Here is a 21,686-nt window from a genome sequence, read left to right as displayed (position 1 = left end):
TTGAGTATGTTTATTTGGTTAATACTCATAACCGTACCATGCATTATAGCATCAACACTAATCAAGTTTATCACTGATCAACAAGCACATCAATATGACACCACCTGATATATGCAAGGGTCTGGTTAAGTGAGAACCGTAGTCCTAAACCCTAACTGTGATGGGAGTCGTCACCCCTCCAATACAATATTTATGCTCGAGCTCTACAGGATAGGTAGCGAACCCCTTGTCTTACACCGCATTTTACGTGTCGGCCAACACGGATGCCGGGATATTACATGCCGGTCCATGGTTCGACATTACCTTACTATCAGGGTCATTCAATCAATACATTTCACACAAGTACATCACATTTTTATTACTTCAAGTTGACTTTGAATTTGAATTTGACCAACCTAAGTGGTAACTTCATTTATTTAATATAATTCTTAATCATAACGTTTAATTTACCTTTACGTCTTTATATGTTCATTACTTAATTTTTACACATTAAATTTTATTTATAACTTTATTTTAATAGGTCACTAAATTCACACTAATAACTTAATATTTTATTAATAGTCTCCAAATTAGTATTTTCCACAAGTAGCTACTAAAATCTATTTCTCTTGAAATAAGTCCCCAAAATCAAAATTTCTAACTTTAAATTAAATAAAACTTTATTCTCCTCACAAAATCTAACATTATAATTAAAATTCAAGTAAAACTGCAACCTTTGGATAAGTTTTCAAAATTCAACAAGTTTATCAAAAATAATTATTTCAAGTTTGGAAAAACAAGTACACTTATTAGATTCGCAAAAATCAACATTCTAGTTATAAAACAAATAAAACTTATAATTTCACAAAAATCAATATTTCACACATAGTTTAAGAACAAGTTAATAAAAATACTTTTACATCATTTTATATACATTTTTGTCAAATAGTTAGAAAATAAAATATTATTTAATTTTGTACTAAATAGTAATTAAATGTCACAAAAGTTTTTATTTTTATTTTTAAATTATGAAATCTCATATATTCTAGAAAATCACTTCAATATTTAATAACTTATAAAGCTTTCTCAAAAATAACTCTTAAGATTTTATTTTAATATTATCAACAATTAGCTTATAATAATATAAAAAAAATAAATCAAACTCTTTTTCTTTTTAATATAATAATGGTCGAATGACCTATGAGTATTTTTGGGCCTTTTTCACTGACAAAACAACTTCATTTAATTTATTATAGTAAATTCAAGATTTAAATAATTAACATAACCACTAAATAAATAAAAACTTTACACTATAACTTAGAAATTTACTATAACTTTAAGGATAAACTTAAATCTTAGAATAAAGTATAATAACAATATTCTTAATATAATCATACCTAGTAAAATACATTCATTAAATAACTTACTACCTTATAAACTAGTTTGAAGGCTAACATAAACATATTGATACAAAACTAACATAAAATAAATTCTTAAATATAATAACATTTCTAATGTAACACATAACTCATAAATATACTAGCACTAGTTTATAACATAAATCATGCTTAATATCACTAGAAAATAATTTTGCACTCAACTTCCTAAACTTGTTCAAAGATAATTAAATTAACATACTAAAAATACTTTTAGCATACACATACTTAATATAATCTTGATCATAATTTCATTAAACTAAATTCCATTAAAATATATCAACATATTTCATACTTTGCATATTATAAAGTAAAGATAATGTAAAATTCCACAAAAAGATTATGATAAGAAGTTATACCATACTAACACCAAGGATTAGTACTAAGTACTAATTAGGAAAATAATAAGAAATAAGATCCTCCAAGATAGATAATAATGCTCCAAAGATAATTAATACCAACTCCCAAAATAATGATGATGATTTAAGCTAAATAAAAAGTGTTCTAAGCTCCATGTTCTTTAATTTCTTCAATTAATAAAGGTATTAATGTAGTAAGATTTTAATGAAGTGAAAATATAAGAAAGAATGTTAGAAAGATTTGATGATGGTGGTGTAAGTGATCTCATGGCTAAAGAGGGTATTTATAATGGGTTTGGGCAACTTTATAGTTCATTAGATTGTATGAAAAAGAGTGTTAGGAATATAGAATAAGGTTAACTTGTGTAAGTGATTTAGAGTGTGTAAGTAAATGTGTAAGAGTTGGAGTGTGTAAGCGAATGTGTAAGAGTTTGGAGTGTAGAAGAAGGTTAGCTTGTGTAAGGAAATGGTGATAGCTTGTGTAAGTGATGAACATCATGGGTTACCATAGAAAGGATTTTTTGGTTCATCAAAATTTTGTTCTCGTATGTACAAGTGAATATACTTTTAAATAATAGGTAAATTTGATCATGAAAATATGTAGTTCATTTAAAATTTTACTTAAACTATACTTAATGTTAAAAATAAAAATACGACTCATTTTTATGTATAAAATAATTACATCAAAATTATAAGGTTAAAATAATAAGTAGTAATGTTAGTTTAAGGAAGAAAGTAAAAAAGTAACGTTTTACAAAACCATGAATATAATAATAAAATTTTACTTTTCGTACTATAGAATAATAAAATAATATTTTAGTGCTTATAAAAAGATTTTAAACAAAATACTATTTTAAAGTTTAATATTTGAAAGAAATTACAAAATTGAAAAAGATTTAAGAATTAAAGATGGTTTGAAACTGATAATCAAAGGATTACAGATTTGAATTGAAAATTCAAAACAATTAATCGGAAGATTTAAATTAAGAATTTTGAGTCTGTTACAACACAACTCACCATAATTGTATAGACCGTCACAAAGATATGAAGGAATTGTGGAGTCACTCTTAGATTCGTTGTTTTCCATTGCAAAGACTTAAAGGTTCATGAAGATAATGGCGGATTCCGGAACAGGGGCCTTTAAATTTCGAAACTTTGCCAAAACAAACAAAACGAACCTCAAAATCACGAGAGTAAATCGATCTACATTTTAATGCAGTTAAAATGCACTAAAAATGAAGAACAAACAGGGGGAAAAGCCATGAAAATGGTGTTCATGAAGAGAGAGAAATGACCGTTTAAGAGGAGGAGGAAGAAATGACCATTCATGAAGGGAGTAGGCGTAATAATGCAAAAACGCAAAGCCCAAGAAGGAGTAATAAATGTATTCAGATGATTCCGGGTAAATTAAAAGAAAAAGGGGGGATTTAAGGGGTAAAAGTGAGATAAAAACTTTCTAAAAATAAAAAGTATTCTAAAGTGGAAGAACTTATGAAACTACCCATTATAATAAGGTGGAAGAACTTAAAAGAACGGAGGGGTATTACAGAATCGTATAGAAAAAATAAATTAATGGGTTACAATCTCAATTCTTAGAGTTTACTCCACTCCTTAATAATGGAATCATCGTTTTGAAAAAATCTAAAAAACAAAGAGTATATTGTATGAATTATTGCATTGATTTATGACAATGAATGATTCAACCTACTACATGCGATTTGCGAGTATAATAATAAATATAGCCTTTCATACATAAAAATATTTAATAGTTTGCCGTTACATCTCTTCTTGTCTTGTTTCAAATTTATGTAAAAAATTATATTCTCTGTCTTTTAAATTTATATTATATAATTTGAATATATATAAAAGTTAGTTATATGATGTAAACTTCAAAAGATACTCATCTCACTTTTTTCAAGTTATACAATCTCTTTTAATTTATAGACAAACTCATTTTTTGTCTTCATTCTGAGTAGTATATTTTACTTCAACAATACTAATACAAGATATTGACCATAAGTATGTTTGACAAACAACTGATAACTAGATAGCCGATAACTAATTACATTGGTTAATTTGAGCAGTTGATTTATATTTTTATTTTGAACTCGCTGTTATAAACAGTTTGTTCAAAAACAGCTTATTTATATTAATAAGTTGTTTCAACCTTTTAATTTACCAAATATTAGTATTGGATGATTTGACCATCTAATCCTTTATTTATATCAAAATTACTTAAAATTGCATAATAAACTATTTTGCCAAACACCTCCATTATCATCGTTGAGTTGCTCTTATCTAGACGAGTAATGGAATCAGATTGAAAACAGCATTGAAATGCACCATTAAAGGATAGTAGTGTCTGCATTGATAAAACAAGGGCAATAATAAATGAGTACCATCTTGTACAAAGCTTTCTGTTCAGAACTACTACAGTACAGAGTTTCCTACAGGTTAAGGTACATCTCTACAAATACTCTTAACAAATAAACAGCAGATTCAGGAATCAGGATCCCAACCCTAATTGTGGCTTACCTACATTAAGTTATCAACCCTGCACCTAATTACAGTCATCTCCTACTCATAACTTACAATACTGTCCAGATAGATTACTCATCCTACTATTTGCCGACAACATACTTGTATCCTCCAACCATGTCAGTTAGATTGCTGTTACATCCAATACCTGCAAGCAACAACAGAATTAGTTGACTTTTTGTCGATGATATACCCGTGTGAGAAACACGAGAAGTTCAGGCAGGAGCAGCGTCACATGATTCACTAATCTCCTCGCGAATCGCGAATCGATAAAAGCGAATTATGGTTAGTTTTGAGCTAGTCTTGGGCAAATTTGATCAAATCGCGAATTCAAAAAGCAATTAGCTAACGAATTATGTTACATTGGGCAAGAGATATATCCTTGTGGCACACAAAAGATCAAACTGAATGAAACATCAAAACACTAAAGTATCTTTGATGTAGAAGCCTGGGTTATGCAGATTGCAGACTTCTCAACTCTGTTTACACTGTCGGAATAAAAAATGTGGTTGCATATTCTGGTATGACAGTATATACTGAGTAAGCTTAGGGTCACCAGAACTCTGCGACACAGTATATGCTGATTCACAAACACATACCACTTTCTAGCTTAGTCTAAAAACAAGTCAGATAGGTATCCTAAGTCTGTAAAATAGGTAAAGGATGTCAGATTGTAATTCCATATCACAAGGAAAAAGGAAAAGTAAAATTCAAACTATCCTACATCGTAAGAGAAGCCATGAGATCCCCTTTCTTCCAAAGCTCTCATGGTGCCATGAGATCCCATGTCCAAAAAGGTACCAAAGTGATGATCAGATTCAAATTATGAGAGCAAATAATGCAAGATGTAAACAATATAATGGTGTCTTTAAAGCAATATGAGGCACTGACCAGATTACATCATGCTCGGGGGAAAAGATGATTACGAGCCAAAGCACCACGAATCCCAGGCGTAGGAATGCTCTCACATCCAAGGAGTTCTTGAAGCTCAGTATCACAGATGACCAATGAATTCGATGAATCCTGGAAAATATTCAAAATCTTGAATCAGTCAAACAATAACCCACAAATATTGTGTTTTCCCACTCCAGAATTCATCTTCAAAAACACCTGCTCAGAACCTACTCGCAACTGTCAATGAAGATTTTACAGGTCGAATCATATCTCATAATAGCATACTCCTACATTAGGCACTCCAGGTGCTAAAGAATTTATAGGCTAATAAGGTTCAAGGATTCCAGAAAACTAACAAAATTCATCTTTCCCTATCATCCATCTTTAAAATAAGATCATCAAGAAAAAAAATATGAGTTACATTCAAGGACCATACTGGCAAAGAACATGACTAAGCATTAAAATTAATTTGTAAGTTTAAGAACAAGACAAAAGGAGTTAAAAACAAACATAAACCCACCTCTAAGCCTTTTGTCTTAATGTATTCTTCAATACGATTATAAACCTCAGATTGAAGCATTTCCTTCTCACTTGTACCAAAGAATTTGGCCAGCGCTTCAGATATCACAATAGGAGCGGGGCCATCAGACTCAGTGCTCGGAACTTCAGATTCTTCGACTTTAGCTTTCTTGGATGGTTGTTCTGGAACCTTCGGAACCTCTGCAACAATCAGAACATGGAATCAAGTACGGTACTTAAGGTAAAAAAATATTATACAAGAAAAGAAACTTTTCATATACTTGTGGGATCAAGAGAAACAATATGTTTGGCCAGCAGCTTGTTCATCTGAAACATGTCTGTACAATCAACTTCAAATACCAACCGTAGCTCATCATTGCATATTATCTTTCTTTTGTTACTTGGATCTTGGAGATTGTGCTTTCTAATATAAGCCCAAAGCTGTTTGACAATCTGCACAGAAAATTTACATTATAACAAGGAAGAACAGATATAGAGAAGAGACAGAAACAGAAATAAACTATAAAGGAACTATACCTCTGTTCTGGGCAAAGCTGGTTGACCCACAATTGTTTGAAGCTGAGGTGAAACACCACAGAGTTTGTTCAGCCCTCCTGGACCCCCTCTTCTTTTTGGCCGACTTTGGGTGCTGCAATAGAGATTGAAAATGAAATATCATGCACGTCAACTCAAAACTCAGAAACTGAGAACAAGTACAAAGTGAAATAAAAAAACACATTCATGTAGTTGATGAAAAAAACTTGTTCAAAAATGTGTGCATCCTGAGTCATAATAATATACCACTTGAAGATACAAGACGTCAAATTAGCATCAATAATGAAAATTAATGCACCATATCACGGAACACATGGGGGAAGAAAGAACTCCACAATTAAAATAAATGATTTCTAGAACATCTTTTAGGAACAGGAGAAATCCTTAAAAAGCTAACAAGCACAAAAAAGAGAGGAGTTCAGCAGGCTATCATATAAATGAGCCAATAAGCATAAATTTAATAAACCTTAGCTTAATCAGGTTTAAAGAGTCTTCACATTTGCTGCACTTAGGGTTCAGGAAGCATAACATACTTGGCCTAGTTCCTTGAAAGGCAACATAAGTCTTAAAAAAATTTCATATTTGCTGCATTCAGGACATGTAATATACATTTATCACTTGGCCTAATTGCTTGAAAGAAAATAACCCATATAATCTCAAATATTCATCCGCTTTCACATTTTCCAGTTTCCACAAATTCAAAATTATCAGATTTCAAAATACCTCAACTCTTAATTAAATGAGAAAAATGTACCCAAAAAAGACCAACTACTGAACCCTGAAAATCTCGAATATTGAAAGATTTTCATCCTCCAAATATGGATTAGTGTCAAATGACAAAAACAATAATGATATTCATAATGTACAAAAAGAGTAATACACTGCTAAAAAAAGTTATGTGAACTATTATATTTTGCTTAAAATATGAAAGTCATATGATAGACTACATGTAGATGATTAATTGTATACACAAACTTGCACACAAACAATTTCCTCAGCAAGGGTTTTCTGAAGATGCTTCCTTATTGTACCACCCTTCTCAATCCCAATTCCCAAATGCTACAGAAAAAAATTGTTCTTTCTGCTTCTCATTCCATATATTCAAAATTCCTACATTTCTTTCATTTGCATCCTCCTAATGAAATCTAAAAAACGAGCCCAACTAACCAAATCAAACATTCATGTTGACACAAGCAAATTTGATTCGAAGGATCAAGGAAGTATACCTAGTTATTCCCGCAAACTCCACCATAGTGGAAACCCCAAAAACAAACTCAGAGTCTTAACTCCAAATGTAAAATGTATTCCTAAGAAAACACTTTTAAAGCCTCAAGTAACAAACGTTGAAGCTCCTCCTTTCTATGTTTCCTTGATTTCTTCCCCTAACTCTCCTACATTTCTCATCAAGATATCTTCAAAAATCTTAACATACACCAAAACAAAAGATATTCAACAATTCTTCAAAAATCCTTGCAAACTTAGTTTCAAGGTCAAAACTTTACACGAACATAAAATCCACAATTCTCCCAAAACACCAATTTCTATGAGTGCTAAAAGATATAGATAACAAAAGAGACACTAGATATACAAAACTGCAGCACACATCATTAAGTCACCAAACTTAACATAACATCCAATTAACCACGTCAAATGAAATTCCACCTAAATGTTACCTCCACCACACTTTTATGAAGATATCAAATTATTTGCAACACTACATTTCATTTATGGAAGTGGCTCCTCACTATTATTATTTGTCTATCCCGAAGCCCCATGTTGCTAGTATAAGCAAAACTTGGTAACAGAATCATAGCAAACAACAAGAATGTCGAACCCTTCATCCTACGTAAACCAAAACAAATCAACAAAGGAAAGTATCACTAACAAACATTATACTCTATTGGGCCTATCTATACTAACCTACAAAAGAGAAAATCAAATTGTTCATAAAAAATTTACAATTGGGGTAATCAATATTATAATTATTGCTCCTCAAAAATCCACATATTTCAAAAGTACTAAATCTTCGAACATTTGCTCACTTTCTCATTTCCAAAGAACCCAAAAAAAAAAATTCATCTTCTGAATCTTTGATATCTCAAACATTCGCCACTTCCACATTTCCAAAAACTTAAACTGCTCCGATTTTAAAAATACTCAAACTCATCATAATATGAGAATAATGCCACAAAAATAACAATCCCCAAACATGAAACCTCTAATATTCAGATCATTCTCCACAAAATTTCATCTCAAACATTCAGATATCCATCGGACTCCACAAATTTAAAGTAGCCAATTTCCAAAAACCCTAACTAATCATAAAATGAAAAACCAAAAAGAAAATCTTTGATAAATAGATTCTCAAACATTCATCTACTTGCTCATTTCACACAAATTTAAACTACTCAGATGTCAGAAGCCCTAAATTATCACAAAATGAGCAAAAACCCCAAAAAATATCAACAAGACTAAAAAACTATCTTTATTTCAATAAATTAAAAATACAAAACCTTTCTTTAGCCGGAGGTGAGGAGAGACCTTCAGCAACTACTGTACCAGGCTGAGTGAAACTGATCTCAGTAGGACCCCTAGGAAAGTAAGATTGAGCAGTAGGTGGATGAGGATGATGAAAAACCATCTGCTGTGGATGACCAACACTCACATTCACATTTGGATTAGGGTTTACAGTTTGAAGTTGAGGTTGAGGAATCACAACAGGAGGAACATTCGCCGTTTGCGCCACTTGCGGCGGTGCAGGAGGTGCAGGAGGTTGCGAAGTGAAGAGAAGACTGATATGAGCACGGATGAAATCAATTTTGTGAGTAAGATCAAACCCTAATTTTGATTGCAATCGAACAACAACATCATTAAGTGAAGTAAAAGAATTAGGGTTTGTTTCCCGAAACAAAGACTCTATCCCCTCTGCTATTTCTTGGTCTGAAACCATTTTTTCTTTGAAATTTTAAAATCAATTAAAATTAAACTCTAATTTAAAAATCAATTAAAATCTACAATCCCTAATTTTCTCCCACTAACAGGAAAAAAAAGACAATATCCACTACAACTCCTTTCTCTCTCTACTGTTTCTTTCTCTCCCTAGATTTTCTCTATCTACTGTATTCTAGTGAGGGAGAAGAGAGAGATAGAGAGGGAGAATAAAAGGGGAAACTTTATTGGATATTTGATAAATGAAATGACAAAAATGCCCTTAGTAGTGAATTGAAGTAAAGACATCCTCTGAGATTTGGGGGAGCAAAAGTCCAACCCACTAATATATCTACTTGCTAGTTAGTTGACTTGTCATCTTCCCACTTTGAAACAATTTTTTGGATTATTAGTTATGTTTTTAAATACTTATGGTTATCATTTATTTTTAAGTTTATTTTATAGTATTATATTTTGTGACTTGTATGTATTAAATATACATAAATGAGATTTTGTTTGAATTTTTAAATTTTGTTTTTATAATATTAACATTATTAGTTTTCAATTCTACATAAGTCAATATACAAATAATCAAAATGATATATATTTAATTGCATAAAAGTGAAATAATGGAAGTATCGTTACTTTTGATAAATATAAGTCATGTTGGTTTACAAAAAAGGAAAATTATAAAATTGGTTTGTTTATTTGAAAAAGATTTGACAATTGATTGTTGACTAAATTTAATCGGTTTGTTTAATTCGCTTGTTGTATTGACTAATAACACTACAAGAAAACTTGTTTTTAGCAACGGAAAAAGTCGTTGCTAAAAACCTGATTTCGTTGCTAAAAATGTTTTTTGCAACGAATTCCATTGTTGCGGGTACAGCCGTAGCTAAAAGTTTTAGCAACGACTATGGTGGTTGCAAAAGGTATCTGTTTTTTGCAACGAGATCTATTGTTGCAAAAAAAAATGTCGTTGCAATTCCTTCAAATGTTTTTAGCAACAAAAAAGCTCGTTGCCAAATTTCCTGCATTTTTAGCTACAACTATTTTCGTTGTTAAATTTCTATTTTTCACAACAACTTAAGTTGTTGCAATACATGATAGTTAATCTTTTGCAACGACTTTACTGTAGGGAAAACAATGAAGTAAAATTTGTTATTAATGTTTTTAGCAACAACTATTACCGTTGCAAAAAACATATATATTTTTCGCAACAACTATTACCATTGCAAAAAACCAGACACATTTTTCGCAACAACTATTACCGTTGCAAAAAACATACACATTTTTCGCAACAACTTTTACCGTTGCAAAAAAGATACACATTTTTCGCAACAACTATTTATCTTTTGAAACAACCTACAATAAACTAGACAATTAAAATAATAAATAATTTAAAACCAACTAAACTAATATCACCGATTATCATTATATATTAATTCGTATACCAAAATATCACACGTCCCAAATATTATCGTGTGTCAAAAATATACATAATTTATATACATGTAACGGATAACCAATTTTCAGCATACTTCATCTTCTTATCGTCCCATTTGTTCGACCTTGCCTCCATTCCACCAGTTGTGCCTCCAGTCATAGTACCAGCTTTGGTAAGGAGAATTCCATCCGTAGTTACAACTAAGAAAGTACGAAGGATTAAAACCAACGGAGGTCCAACATATCACATATAGGAATAATAGCAAAACATAGGAAAGTATACCTTTACACCTTTCCCCAATCCAGCTCAGACGCTTGGCTTCGTCAAGATTGTCACAAACTAATGTATTCCCTACAGAAACGTAGTGATTATATGAGCCCTTTCTCAAGGTGAGACGGTCTCATACAAGACAAACTGTAAAAAATTTACGTTAATGGCGAATCAAATAAATTCCTAATTAACTATATTTTAAGTTATAGAACAACGAATTGAGGGTGATTGATATATAAGTGGGAGTATTGTATTTGATTGAATTATTTACATTGATTTGCCTTCATATAACTAGTATTAATCATACACCTAATCAATGTAACATAGCCACACTACTAACTTGGCAATAATAGAATATAAAAACAATATGAACAAGCTAGAAAAAGGATAGACTTAGCTTAGATCGAAGACTCATTTTCAGTACACAAACAGCTAGCAGACAGAAAATGGAATCACATGGCATGGGAACATGCCAAATTTTAAGCTATACTAAAATTACAAGCAAAATAAATATAAGAAATTAGCAAGGGATCTTATCAATGAACCATCTAAAAACATCAATAGGAAGCTTTATAATATCCATGACTTTATTTGCTAGATCTGCACAGCAGCTTAAACATGGGCACACATAACTTAATAATGAGCTGTTCAAACAACCAAAAACATTATTCATAAGTGTGAATTTCTTGTAATCAAAACACTTTTTCGCTAAAGTGTCGAGTGTCGAGGATCCAACACAATTTTTGAAAACAAAGAGCTCGGGGCCCGAGCAACATTAGACATAGCTAAAGTTCTAAAAGAATATACAAAAATATACCTTTGATAGCATCAACAAGCTTGTTCTAATATGAAACTCAGGTGCAGTCTACAATGCCAAAGCCTAGATTCCAAAGATGGGGTCGGCTTCATGAATCACGTTCCAGTGATCTTCCACGTGAATATTCCAATTATCCAAATAATCAAAAAATTTAAATATTCTAAATCATCATCAAAAGGCCTTCCCTCAAATTCGTGCAAGGCTCAGAGCAAAGAAGCTGCTTATCATGTGATAATGAATTGACAGGCATTACATGTCTAATTTCCTTGCCTTTTAAAAATTTAAATAGACATCCCTAAAACATCATCAAAAGGCCTTCCTTCAAACGAATGATGAAAACCAGCATTCAAAACCAACATTCATCTTCACCATTTGATTCAGAACATCAAGATCAAGAGAAATAGAGAATCAATATCAATTATCAAAACCAACATCAAAACGAGTAAACGACAATCGACAAAACCAACATTCAAGCATCAAAACCAGCATCAAACCAGGCCAGCATTCATATTTTGATTCATCTTCACCATAAAATCAAAAAGAAAACGAATGATGAAAACCAGCATTCAAAACCAACATTCATCTTCACCATTTGATTCAGAACATCAAGATCAAGAGAAATAGAGAATCAATATCAATTATCAAAACCAGCATCAAAACGAGTAAATGACAGTCGACAAAACCAACATTCAAAAATCAAAACCAGCATCAAAACCGTAAGCATCAAAACCAGCATTCATATTTTGATTCATCTTCACCATAAAATAAAAAAAAAAAAAACGAATGATGAAAACCAACATTCAAAACCAACATTCATCTTCAATCAAAACTGTATGTGGTTCTTTTAAGAGAGAAATATACACTAGAAACAATCATCTACAATAATCATACAGATCCAATGAATCACAGTCATCCCAAATTCCCAATTCCCAAACAATCATTCAAAAAAAAAAGAACTACAGAGTACTGACTATGAAATTGGAAATGTTGTGTTCATCAGCTGAAATTCATCTATATTCCAAAACAAGGAAAAAACTACAGGATTCACCTATTGAAATTCGAAAACAAGGAAAAAAACTACTAGATTCATCACTTGAAATTCGAAATATCAAGAACAACACTACAAAATCCATCTACTGAAGTTCAAAAACAAGAAAAATCCAAACGAAAGTATGAAACAAATCAAACAGAAGGCTTGAAAAAACCCTAAAAAATCAAAAAATCAACCAATATACTTACATTACGAGATTCTACATTTGATTCCGTGGTGAATGTTGAGATTGGAGTTTGAAGATTGGAGGAGGAGCGTCGAAGCCTCGAAGAAGCACAGAAGCACTGTCGATACTCGATTGTCGATGGGTTGAAGGCGAGGAGGCGATTATCAGAGAAGCACAGGAGCACAGAAGCACAGAAGGAATGAGAGAGGAGGCGTCAGGCGAGGAAGCACAGATGGAGATTGGAGGCAGCCAGGAGAATGCGTGTGAAATGAAATTAGGTTTAGTGTGTTTTCAACAAGAAATTCAAAGAACAAGCCATAAATTGAAATCAACAAGAAACAAGAACAACCAATTTTACAGAAAACGAACGCCAAAATAAAATTAAAACTACCTGCTGTCGTGGGTTCAAAGGCGGCTGAAGGGTAGCTTGGCGGCAGCACCGGCTGAAAAGCAGCAGTTCCTCCGATGTGCAGGCGGCGGCAATGGCTTACCTCCGGTGTGCGGCGGTGTGCGGGATTAGGGCTTGTGAGGAATCGGGTTTGTGAGGGAGGGAATGGGCGCTGGATAATGTGGAAGGGAAATTAAAATTTCGAAGGAGGAAGGGTAATTTGTGAGGGATTGGGTCAGTTTTGAGAGGGAAAATAAAAAAAAATTATTAGTATATGGTCTTTTGCAACGACTTTATTGTATCCGTATTTTTAAATATTTTTCGCAACAACATATACTGTTACGAATTATTTATTTAATTTTAACAACAACAATGTTTGTTGCAAAAAATTGGGTTACATGGGGAAACTATAAAAAAGGGTGGGAAATTTATTTTTTTTTTTTTGGCAACGACTATTTAGCAACAACAATGGATTTTGCAACAACTTATATTTTTCGCAACGAAAAAAATTTAGTCGTTGCTAAAACTTGTTGCTAAAAACAAGTTTTCTTGTAGTGTAAGTATGGTTGTTAGAACAACTATATATGTTAGTTATTGATGAAATAGGTTGGTAACTTTTAGCGTTCATTGTAAGTTGTTTTTTAGAGAAAAAAATAGACCAAATTGCCAAAAGTCAGTAAAAAAGACTACATATAACAGTCGAATTAAAAATACTTTTTAAATTTTAAATTTCAATGTGAGAGCTTTATAAATTAAATGTTGCAATAAGTATGGAACATAAAAGTATTTCTTAATAACATAACTTGTCTATAAACAGCTTATTAAGGTTATAAACAAATATGTCAAAATGAGGATTTTATTCGGATGAAACTTGGTGATTTAGAATCAATTTGTATTATATTAAAAAGGAATGAGAATTGAGTCTTTACTCGATTGAAGCAAGTATTGTCTTTTTTAGGTAAAGTTTTGATTTCGATTATCATCTAACTCGTTTATTTTCTTATCCTCATCTTTATATTAATTGCATCATGCTCAGAATACTATAATCATAAGACTCTCTCATACACCTTATATAATGATAATGATAATAATGCGCGTCTTTCAATAAAACTGCTTAGTATAAAAATTTGGGACCCATTCTAACATCCAATTCTAACGAAAACGAAAACCAAGGATCTTCAACTTTGGGAAAGATTGAAAAAAATAAGATAAATAAACAATTTAATTCCGAATATAAGATTCGGGAAAACTTATGTCCCAAAATAAGCTTCCGTACATCCAAGCCTAGCCTCGGGTAAGTCGCTGTTAGTAACAGGACTTAAAAAAAAAAATTTTTTTTTAATTTTTAATAGTAGTGAACGTGGGAGTTGGGGTACAATTGAGGTACAATTCTCATACAACAGCAGCAGTAGAAAGAACAAAGAAGAGAAAAAGTGAAAAGAAAAAGAAGGTAGAAAAACTGAAAAAGAAGAAGAAGAAACCATTGATGGGATTGAGAATTAAGAGGTGTAGAAGGATCTTGAAGACGAGCAAGAAGAGGATGAGGTACAATTCGGATTTGGATTTGATTTGAATTTCTGGGTTTGTTGGAATGAATTCTTGTTGAAGGAAGGAAGAACTGATGAAGGAAGGGATTGTGAGATCTGAGACTGGAAATGAAGAAAAGGAAGAAGAAGGCAATCTTCGTTTAAAAAAAAAAAAAATTTTTTTTTTAAGTCGCTGTTAGTAACAGCGACTTAAGGAATTGACTGGTCAACTCCTTAAGTCGCTGTTACTAACAGCGACTTTCAACTTTTTAATTTTTTTTCCCCTTATTCGCTGTTAGTAACAGCGACTTACCCGAGGCTAGGCTTGGACGTACGGAAGCTTATTTTGGGACATAAGTTTTCCCGAATCTTATATTTGGAATTAAATTGTTTATTTATCTTATTTTTTTCAATCTTTCCAACTTTGGTCTCTAACACTAATTGCTGGGCTTAAAGAGTGAGTCACAAATGAGCATAGCCCAATCCACTCACAACAGCCAAAACTAGTCAGCCAGAACTATCATAGCCCAATCTTCAACTAGTTTATTCTGAAAATTTGAAATAAATAGGTAATTTTAACAAAAAAAAAAAGTTTCGGCTAAACTTAATTCCAAAAATAAGCGTCTTTATGTTCGAGTGTAAGGTCAGGTATGTTCGCAGTTATTACCAGCGAACAAAAAAATTGGTTAAAAAAGGTCTAAATGGAAACAATGTCATAACGTTGGATGGGACGAAAAAAAAAGCCATGTTTGTTCGTAGTTAGTACATAATTTCTATTTTTTTGTCCCATCTAACTTTATGAAATTGTCTCTCTTTTGTTTGATCAAATTTTTTCACTGTTAGTAACTGCGAATATATCTGACCTTAGGCTCGAACATAAAGATACTTATTTATGGAATTAAGTTTACCCGAAGCTATTTTTTTATTTCTTTTGTTAAAAATAATTATTAGTTTCAAATTTTCGTTTATTCTAATGATTTTGCTATCTCTTAATAATTTTATTTTTTTTGTCAAACTATTGTCAAATTTTGTTATTCGCTCTGTTCTTTTTTGATTTTCCACTTTGGGTTTTTCACACATATTAAGGAAGATAGAATCTTTGGGTTGTAGTGGGTATTATTTTAATTAAATAGTAGTGTGAAGTAATGATTGTATTGGAAGTATGAGGTTGTAGTGGGTATTATTTTAATTAAATAGTAGTGTGAAGTAATGATTGTATTGAAAGTATGAGAGAGAAAATAATTTTAAATAAAAGAATAGGGGTACATTAAAAGAAAAGGGGGGTCTTAAGGGGTAAAAGGGGATAAAAACTTTCTAAAAATAAAAAGTATTCTAAAGTGGAAGAACTTTTAAAATTACCCGTTATAGTAATGTGGAAAATCAAAAAAGAACGGATGGAGTATTAAGAAGATGGTCGATAAATCTTATTTATTGACTTTTAGTTGTTTATTACATGGAAGTAGTATATGATTTTTTTAAAAAAGCCTACAAAATGTTGATCACGGCATGCTATTAGCTTACAAGGAATTTACATGACTTTTTTTTTTAGTTATTTGACCAATTATTAAAAAGAAATCAAAAAACTATTTTAAAATTATTTGTCAAACCTTGCTAATTATATGAATTATGTATATGTGTAAGAACTAATACTAAAATAAGTTCTCATTTTTTCACGAATTTAGGATCACCATATGAATCTTCCTTATATTTTTTCCTTTTTATTTTGGTTTTTTTTACCACAAATTAAATGTATATGACCTTTAATTATCAATCTTTTTATAACCATTTCTAAGTTAAGTATGCAAATTTCCTTTCTTCTACCAAATTTACCTCCAAACACTTGGCCATAACCCTTATTTTTCTCTTGTTGTTTATTATGCAAATAAAAAAATTCTCTATACTTGAATTTGAAATCATTTCATAATTAACCTCCTTTACTCATTTTTTTTTCTCTTTTTCTTAATCCACTATTTTTTATGTGAACCAAATTATATTTTTTCTGATCATAATTTATTTATTTTCTTAAATTTATTAGTGTTAATTCTCAAAAATAATTTATTAGGGAAATTATGATCAATTTAGAGCTAGAATAAATTTAGTTTTCATTAAATTTTTTTACTATCTTTTTACCAAGAAAAAAAGAAGGTATTTTGAAGTATGGAAGAAGCAAATGATCCAATATTATCTTCGGCCCCAGATAGTGAAAGTTCATTATGTCCAACTGAGGATGATGATGAAGACCTAAATAATATTCATTTGGGTCCTAAATGCAGTATTAGACAACACCTCGAAAAAGATAAGGTGCATATTAATTTCATTTCAAATTAAATATAAAAAAAAAATTCATATTTATATATAGCATTTGTTTGGTATATTAACATTTATTTTTTCAAAAGTTAGGTTATTGATTTATTTTGCTTAAAAGCCAAAAAATAAAGTTGACATCTTTAAGCTATGGGGATTCAGGCTTGAATATGCTCAAGTCATGACCCGAGTTATTTGTTTAAAAATATGATTATTATCAAATTGTATAAAGTTAGTTAAACGCACATATAACATTGATCAATGGTCAGCCTATTCTATATTAATATTTTAATTTAAATTTGGTTTTGCTTTCAATAGATCAAACAAATCAAGTGAGCTAACAAACCCCCTAACATACAATTTCAAACAACCCCATAATTTTTAAGCTACAAAATAGTAGTGACTTAATCTAATGTTTGGTATGTTGCAGGATGATGAGAGTTTAAGGAAGTGGAAAGAGCAACTTCTTGGCAATGTTGATTTTGAATCAGGAGAAGGTATGAAATTAAATTAGGCATATTGGAAAAACTAGTTGATTTGATGGATAAACTACTTATTACTAATAGATAAATAAAATATACATTTGTTATTAGTCATAAGTTGGTACCACTACTTCTTGATTTCTATTTTAGTAGTGAGTAGTTTAACCGGTAGATAGATACAGCTAAATAGTCATGATTTGAACCACAACTTAGGCAGACTTGGATATGAATTAAAACTCTACCCATCATAGGTAGGGAGTATAAAAATTCTAATTGAATATGGGTATGAGGGAGTGGGTATTCGCATCTGCCCTCTATTTTGTCATCTTTAAGTAGACTTGAATCTAAAAATCATATGCTCTTATTAGATAGAGATGGAAAATAAAATACAAATGATCAATTTATAATTTGTAGTAGTTTCATTTATTACCTTCAAATACATTACTCACGTTTGTATCATATTTCGATGGAATCAAAGATTTATTGTTTTTTAGTTTCAGATTAAACGTTGTATAGTAAAACGATTCATCAAATCATGTACATTTCTTATTTATGTAAAATTACACATGCTGTTTGCTAGTCAATCAAAAATATACAACCTACATCCTACCACCGCAAACCCAATTTAGGATTATATCTAAATATTAATACTCATGTCCAAAAAATAATATAGTTATGTTTTTGTACCCTAAAAATGCAGAAACTCTTGAACCAGAAGTGAAGATATTAAGTTTAACAATTGTGTCTCCTGGTAGAGAGGAAATTGTGCTTCCATTGCCAGAATCTGGAGATCCAAAAGGCTTATGGTTCACTTTGAAGGAAGATAGCCCTTACAGTCTTCGCTTTTGCTTTCAAGTTAGTAACAACATTGTTTCTGGTCTTAGGTACATCAATACCGTTTGGAAAACTGGCCTCAAAGGTAATTTTCTTAACACTATTATTATTTATTATTTTGTCTCTATTCAAAACACAGATTGACCTGATGCTTGAAGTCTTTTTTTTTGGCTATTGTAATAAAAGTTTAATTCTCACCACCTATCAAATGAAGTAATAATATAAGTATTGGTTTTGTGTTCTATGAAGAATTAAGTTTTACTTATCGTGATAAAAGTTTGATTTTTACTACCTACAAAAAGAATTAATAATATACGTATTAGGTTTTGTAATTTATGGGAAAAAAGTTTGGAGTCATTGTGATAAGAGTTTGATTCTCACCACCTATATTATAGAAGGAAGTTATATAAGTATTAGGTTTTGCATTCTATGGAAAAATAATATTTTAGTTATTTGTGATAGAAGTTTGATTCTCACCACTTACAGATTGAAGTAATATAAGTATTATAGGTTTTGTATTCTAAGGAAAATAAGTTTCTAGTTTTCTTGATCGTCTCCAATTACCATAATAATAAACAATTCATTAGGAAATATTCCATTATTTTGTGGTTTCTGTTTGGATGGGTTCGAGATTGAATTGGAAGTATCTAAGTGCATATAAATTTATTCTTTTAATATCAAAAATATCATCATGGATAACTTTATTGTAATTATCAACAACAACTTTATAGAAATAAAAGCGTTTACAATTTAACTTAACGAGTTATTTTATAATTTTTTTTTTTTTGAAAAATTGTGCAGTTGATAGTACCAAAGAAATGATAGGAACATTTAGCCCTCAAGGAGAACCTTACACACATGAGATGCCTGAGGAAACAACACCTTCAGGATTTTTTGCAAGAGGCTCTTACAGTGCTAAGTCCAAGGTATATTTTTAGACTCTTAACTATTACTCTTATGTTTTTATATAAATAAACATATTATAATATATTTTTCGTCTTTTTTATTTTATATCATTAATTAAATATGGTAAGAATAGGGATCAATTTCTCTCAATATTTTATCTAAAGAATTTGACACTCTTGTGTAAACAAAAATTTTTAAAATAATGCTATAGTATTTTGTAACAATTTACAATATTATAAAAAATTATTTATTATTATTTATAGTACTAATTAATTATTGAATGTGGTTGTTTTAGTTTCTTGATGATGACAACAAATGTTATTTGGAGATCAATTACACATTCGACATTCAGAAAGAGTGGCCATCTACTACCTAATTAAAAGCTCATTAGTTATTTCAATCCTGTACTTTGCAATTTTGAAAGATAAAATTGATATTTGCGATAATTAATATTTGAGATAGGGGCATATTTTCCTATTTAATAAATATTATGTCTTTGAAATTTTGATTTTTGCAATACTAGCTAATGATCTTTGTTAAATTACGATGATCTTTAATTTATTTCTCAACTTTTTCAATACATTTATGGGCAATTAATTTGTACATGAAAACTAAGTATTCTACTATTTCTATAGATTTATTCTTTGGAAACAATAAAAGAATAAATTTGATGATCTAATTTTGTAAGATAATATTGTTATTGTTATTGTTATTTGAATTTGCAATATTCAAAAGATATTATTTTTTGGTTTTTTTGAAAATTAAGAGGTATATTAACACCAAAAAAAACCTTTTACAACCTAATTTAGCTATAAAAGTAAACTTAAACACCACCCTTAACACATAAGGGAGGCACTAACCAAAGAAAAACCGCCAACAATAAAGGCCAAACAAACCAAACAAAAAAACGACAAAGTGTACAATAAGGCTATCTTCCCTATTATCCTTAAGTCTAGAAACAACATAAAAGATGACAGTGTTAGCCATATGTCAAGCCGATAGGGCTTTACCTTCATAGACCTTAGCATTCCTTTGGAGCCAAGTCTGATATAATATCTTAGTCCAAACCATCACAAAAACTCTAGCCTTGTAAGATTTTCTCATACACAACTTACTCATCAACTGCATCTCGTTCTCAAACGAAGAAGCCCAAAGAACGCGAATATGATGGAAGACATAAGAATATACCTTTGAATGAAATGACATCCATGAAAAATTCTTAATGGGAGTAATGAACTGGGTATCTAAAAATTTAGAGGAAAATTCATCACAAAAAGAATTATGCCCACCAAACAATCCCTATAGAGTAAGGAGAATAAAGGGTATTTCATTTTATGTTTTTTTAATAGCTATATTTTTTTATTTTGTGGGCGCTCTTTAACAGAAGTATAGCCATAAAAAATGAATAACGTGAATACGTGATAGTTATGTTACTCGTAGGGGTCGTTTGGATTAAGAGCAAATATTTAAGGAGATAAATAAACGTTAAACTAGGAAAATAAAGTTATTTGGAGAGAGGTGGAAGAATTTATTATAAGGTAATGAAAAACAGCTGGTCTCTTGAGAGACCGTCTCTTTGAGAGATGTTCCTCAAGTCCAAGCCCTAAATCCTGATTTCATTAATCATCATCATCATCATCAACCCAATATCTCGCTCGAAAACTGGGTCTGGGTGAGGGAAGCTGACGGAAAATCCATACCCAGACTCCCTTGAGAGGGAATACTAGAGGAAAGCGGTCAATTTTACCCCAAGAAGATGAGAGCCCTGCATAGAGAAGAATTGATTAGCATTGTTGCTTGGAGAATCAAAAACTACCTACAGAAGAACTACAATAGCCAAAACAAAGGTTGGGATAAAATAATAGACCCGATGGGTACAAAAAGAATAAGGACAGGTAAGTAAACAACTAGGCATCAGGGCAAGAGAGACAACTAAAGAGACTTTTACTAGTCTAGAATGTGAATCTGGCGTCTCCAACTATTTTTATCCCTCCACTATAATGGTTTCTATCCTTTTGACGGGAGCCTCTATTGGCTTTCTTTGCACATGCCCAAATCATCTTAGTCTATTTTCGCGTATCTTAGCAGATAGTGAACAATCCCTAGCTAGCTTCTCTCTGAACTCCTGATTTTTGATCTTATCCATCATCGTTTTACCGCACATCCACCTCAGCATTCGCATCTCTGCTACTTTCATCTTTTGTTCGTGGATCTTCTTTATGGCCTACACTATGACCCATACAACAATGCTGGCTTAATGGCAACTTTGTAGAATTTACCTTTCAGT

The 21,686-nt window shown here is 31.1% G+C and overlaps 2 protein-coding genes across 2 annotated transcripts; one reads left to right on the top strand and one right to left on the bottom strand.

The window, feature by feature from the left end:
* Positions 1 to 4,112: 4,112 nt before the first annotated feature.
* On the bottom strand, positions 4,113 to 9,508 carry LOC130818357 (uncharacterized). The gene is made up of 6 exons (XM_057684507.1): positions 8,794 to 9,508; positions 6,263 to 6,374; positions 6,007 to 6,178; positions 5,727 to 5,926; positions 5,204 to 5,335; positions 4,113 to 4,460 (listed from the first exon to the last, which is right to left on the bottom strand). The coding sequence occupies exons 1-5, from the start codon at positions 9,228 to 9,230 to the stop codon at positions 5,213 to 5,215; spliced, it is 1,044 nt and encodes a 347-aa protein (XP_057540490.1). The 5' UTR covers positions 9,231 to 9,508; the 3' UTR covers positions 4,113 to 4,460; positions 5,204 to 5,212.
* A 7,363-nt stretch (positions 9,509 to 16,871) lies between these two features.
* On the top strand, positions 16,872 to 19,939 carry LOC130818356 (rho GDP-dissociation inhibitor 1-like). Its single transcript, XM_057684506.1, has 5 exons — positions 16,872 to 17,174; positions 17,608 to 17,674; positions 18,360 to 18,578; positions 19,295 to 19,419; positions 19,695 to 19,939. The coding sequence occupies exons 1-5, from the start codon at positions 17,031 to 17,033 to the stop codon at positions 19,773 to 19,775; spliced, it is 636 nt and encodes a 211-aa protein (XP_057540489.1). The 5' UTR covers positions 16,872 to 17,030; the 3' UTR covers positions 19,776 to 19,939.
* The last annotated feature ends 1,747 nt before the right edge of the window (positions 19,940 to 21,686 follow it).

The sequence above is a fragment of the Amaranthus tricolor genome, chromosome 7 (genome assembly GCF_026212465.1).
Source record: "Amaranthus tricolor cultivar Red isolate AtriRed21 chromosome 7, ASM2621246v1, whole genome shotgun sequence".
NCBI lineage: Eukaryota > Viridiplantae > Streptophyta > Magnoliopsida > Caryophyllales > Amaranthaceae > Amaranthus > Amaranthus tricolor.
The sequence above is the reverse complement of the archived record's forward strand: the minus strand, read 5'-3'. Positions and strand labels throughout refer to the sequence as shown.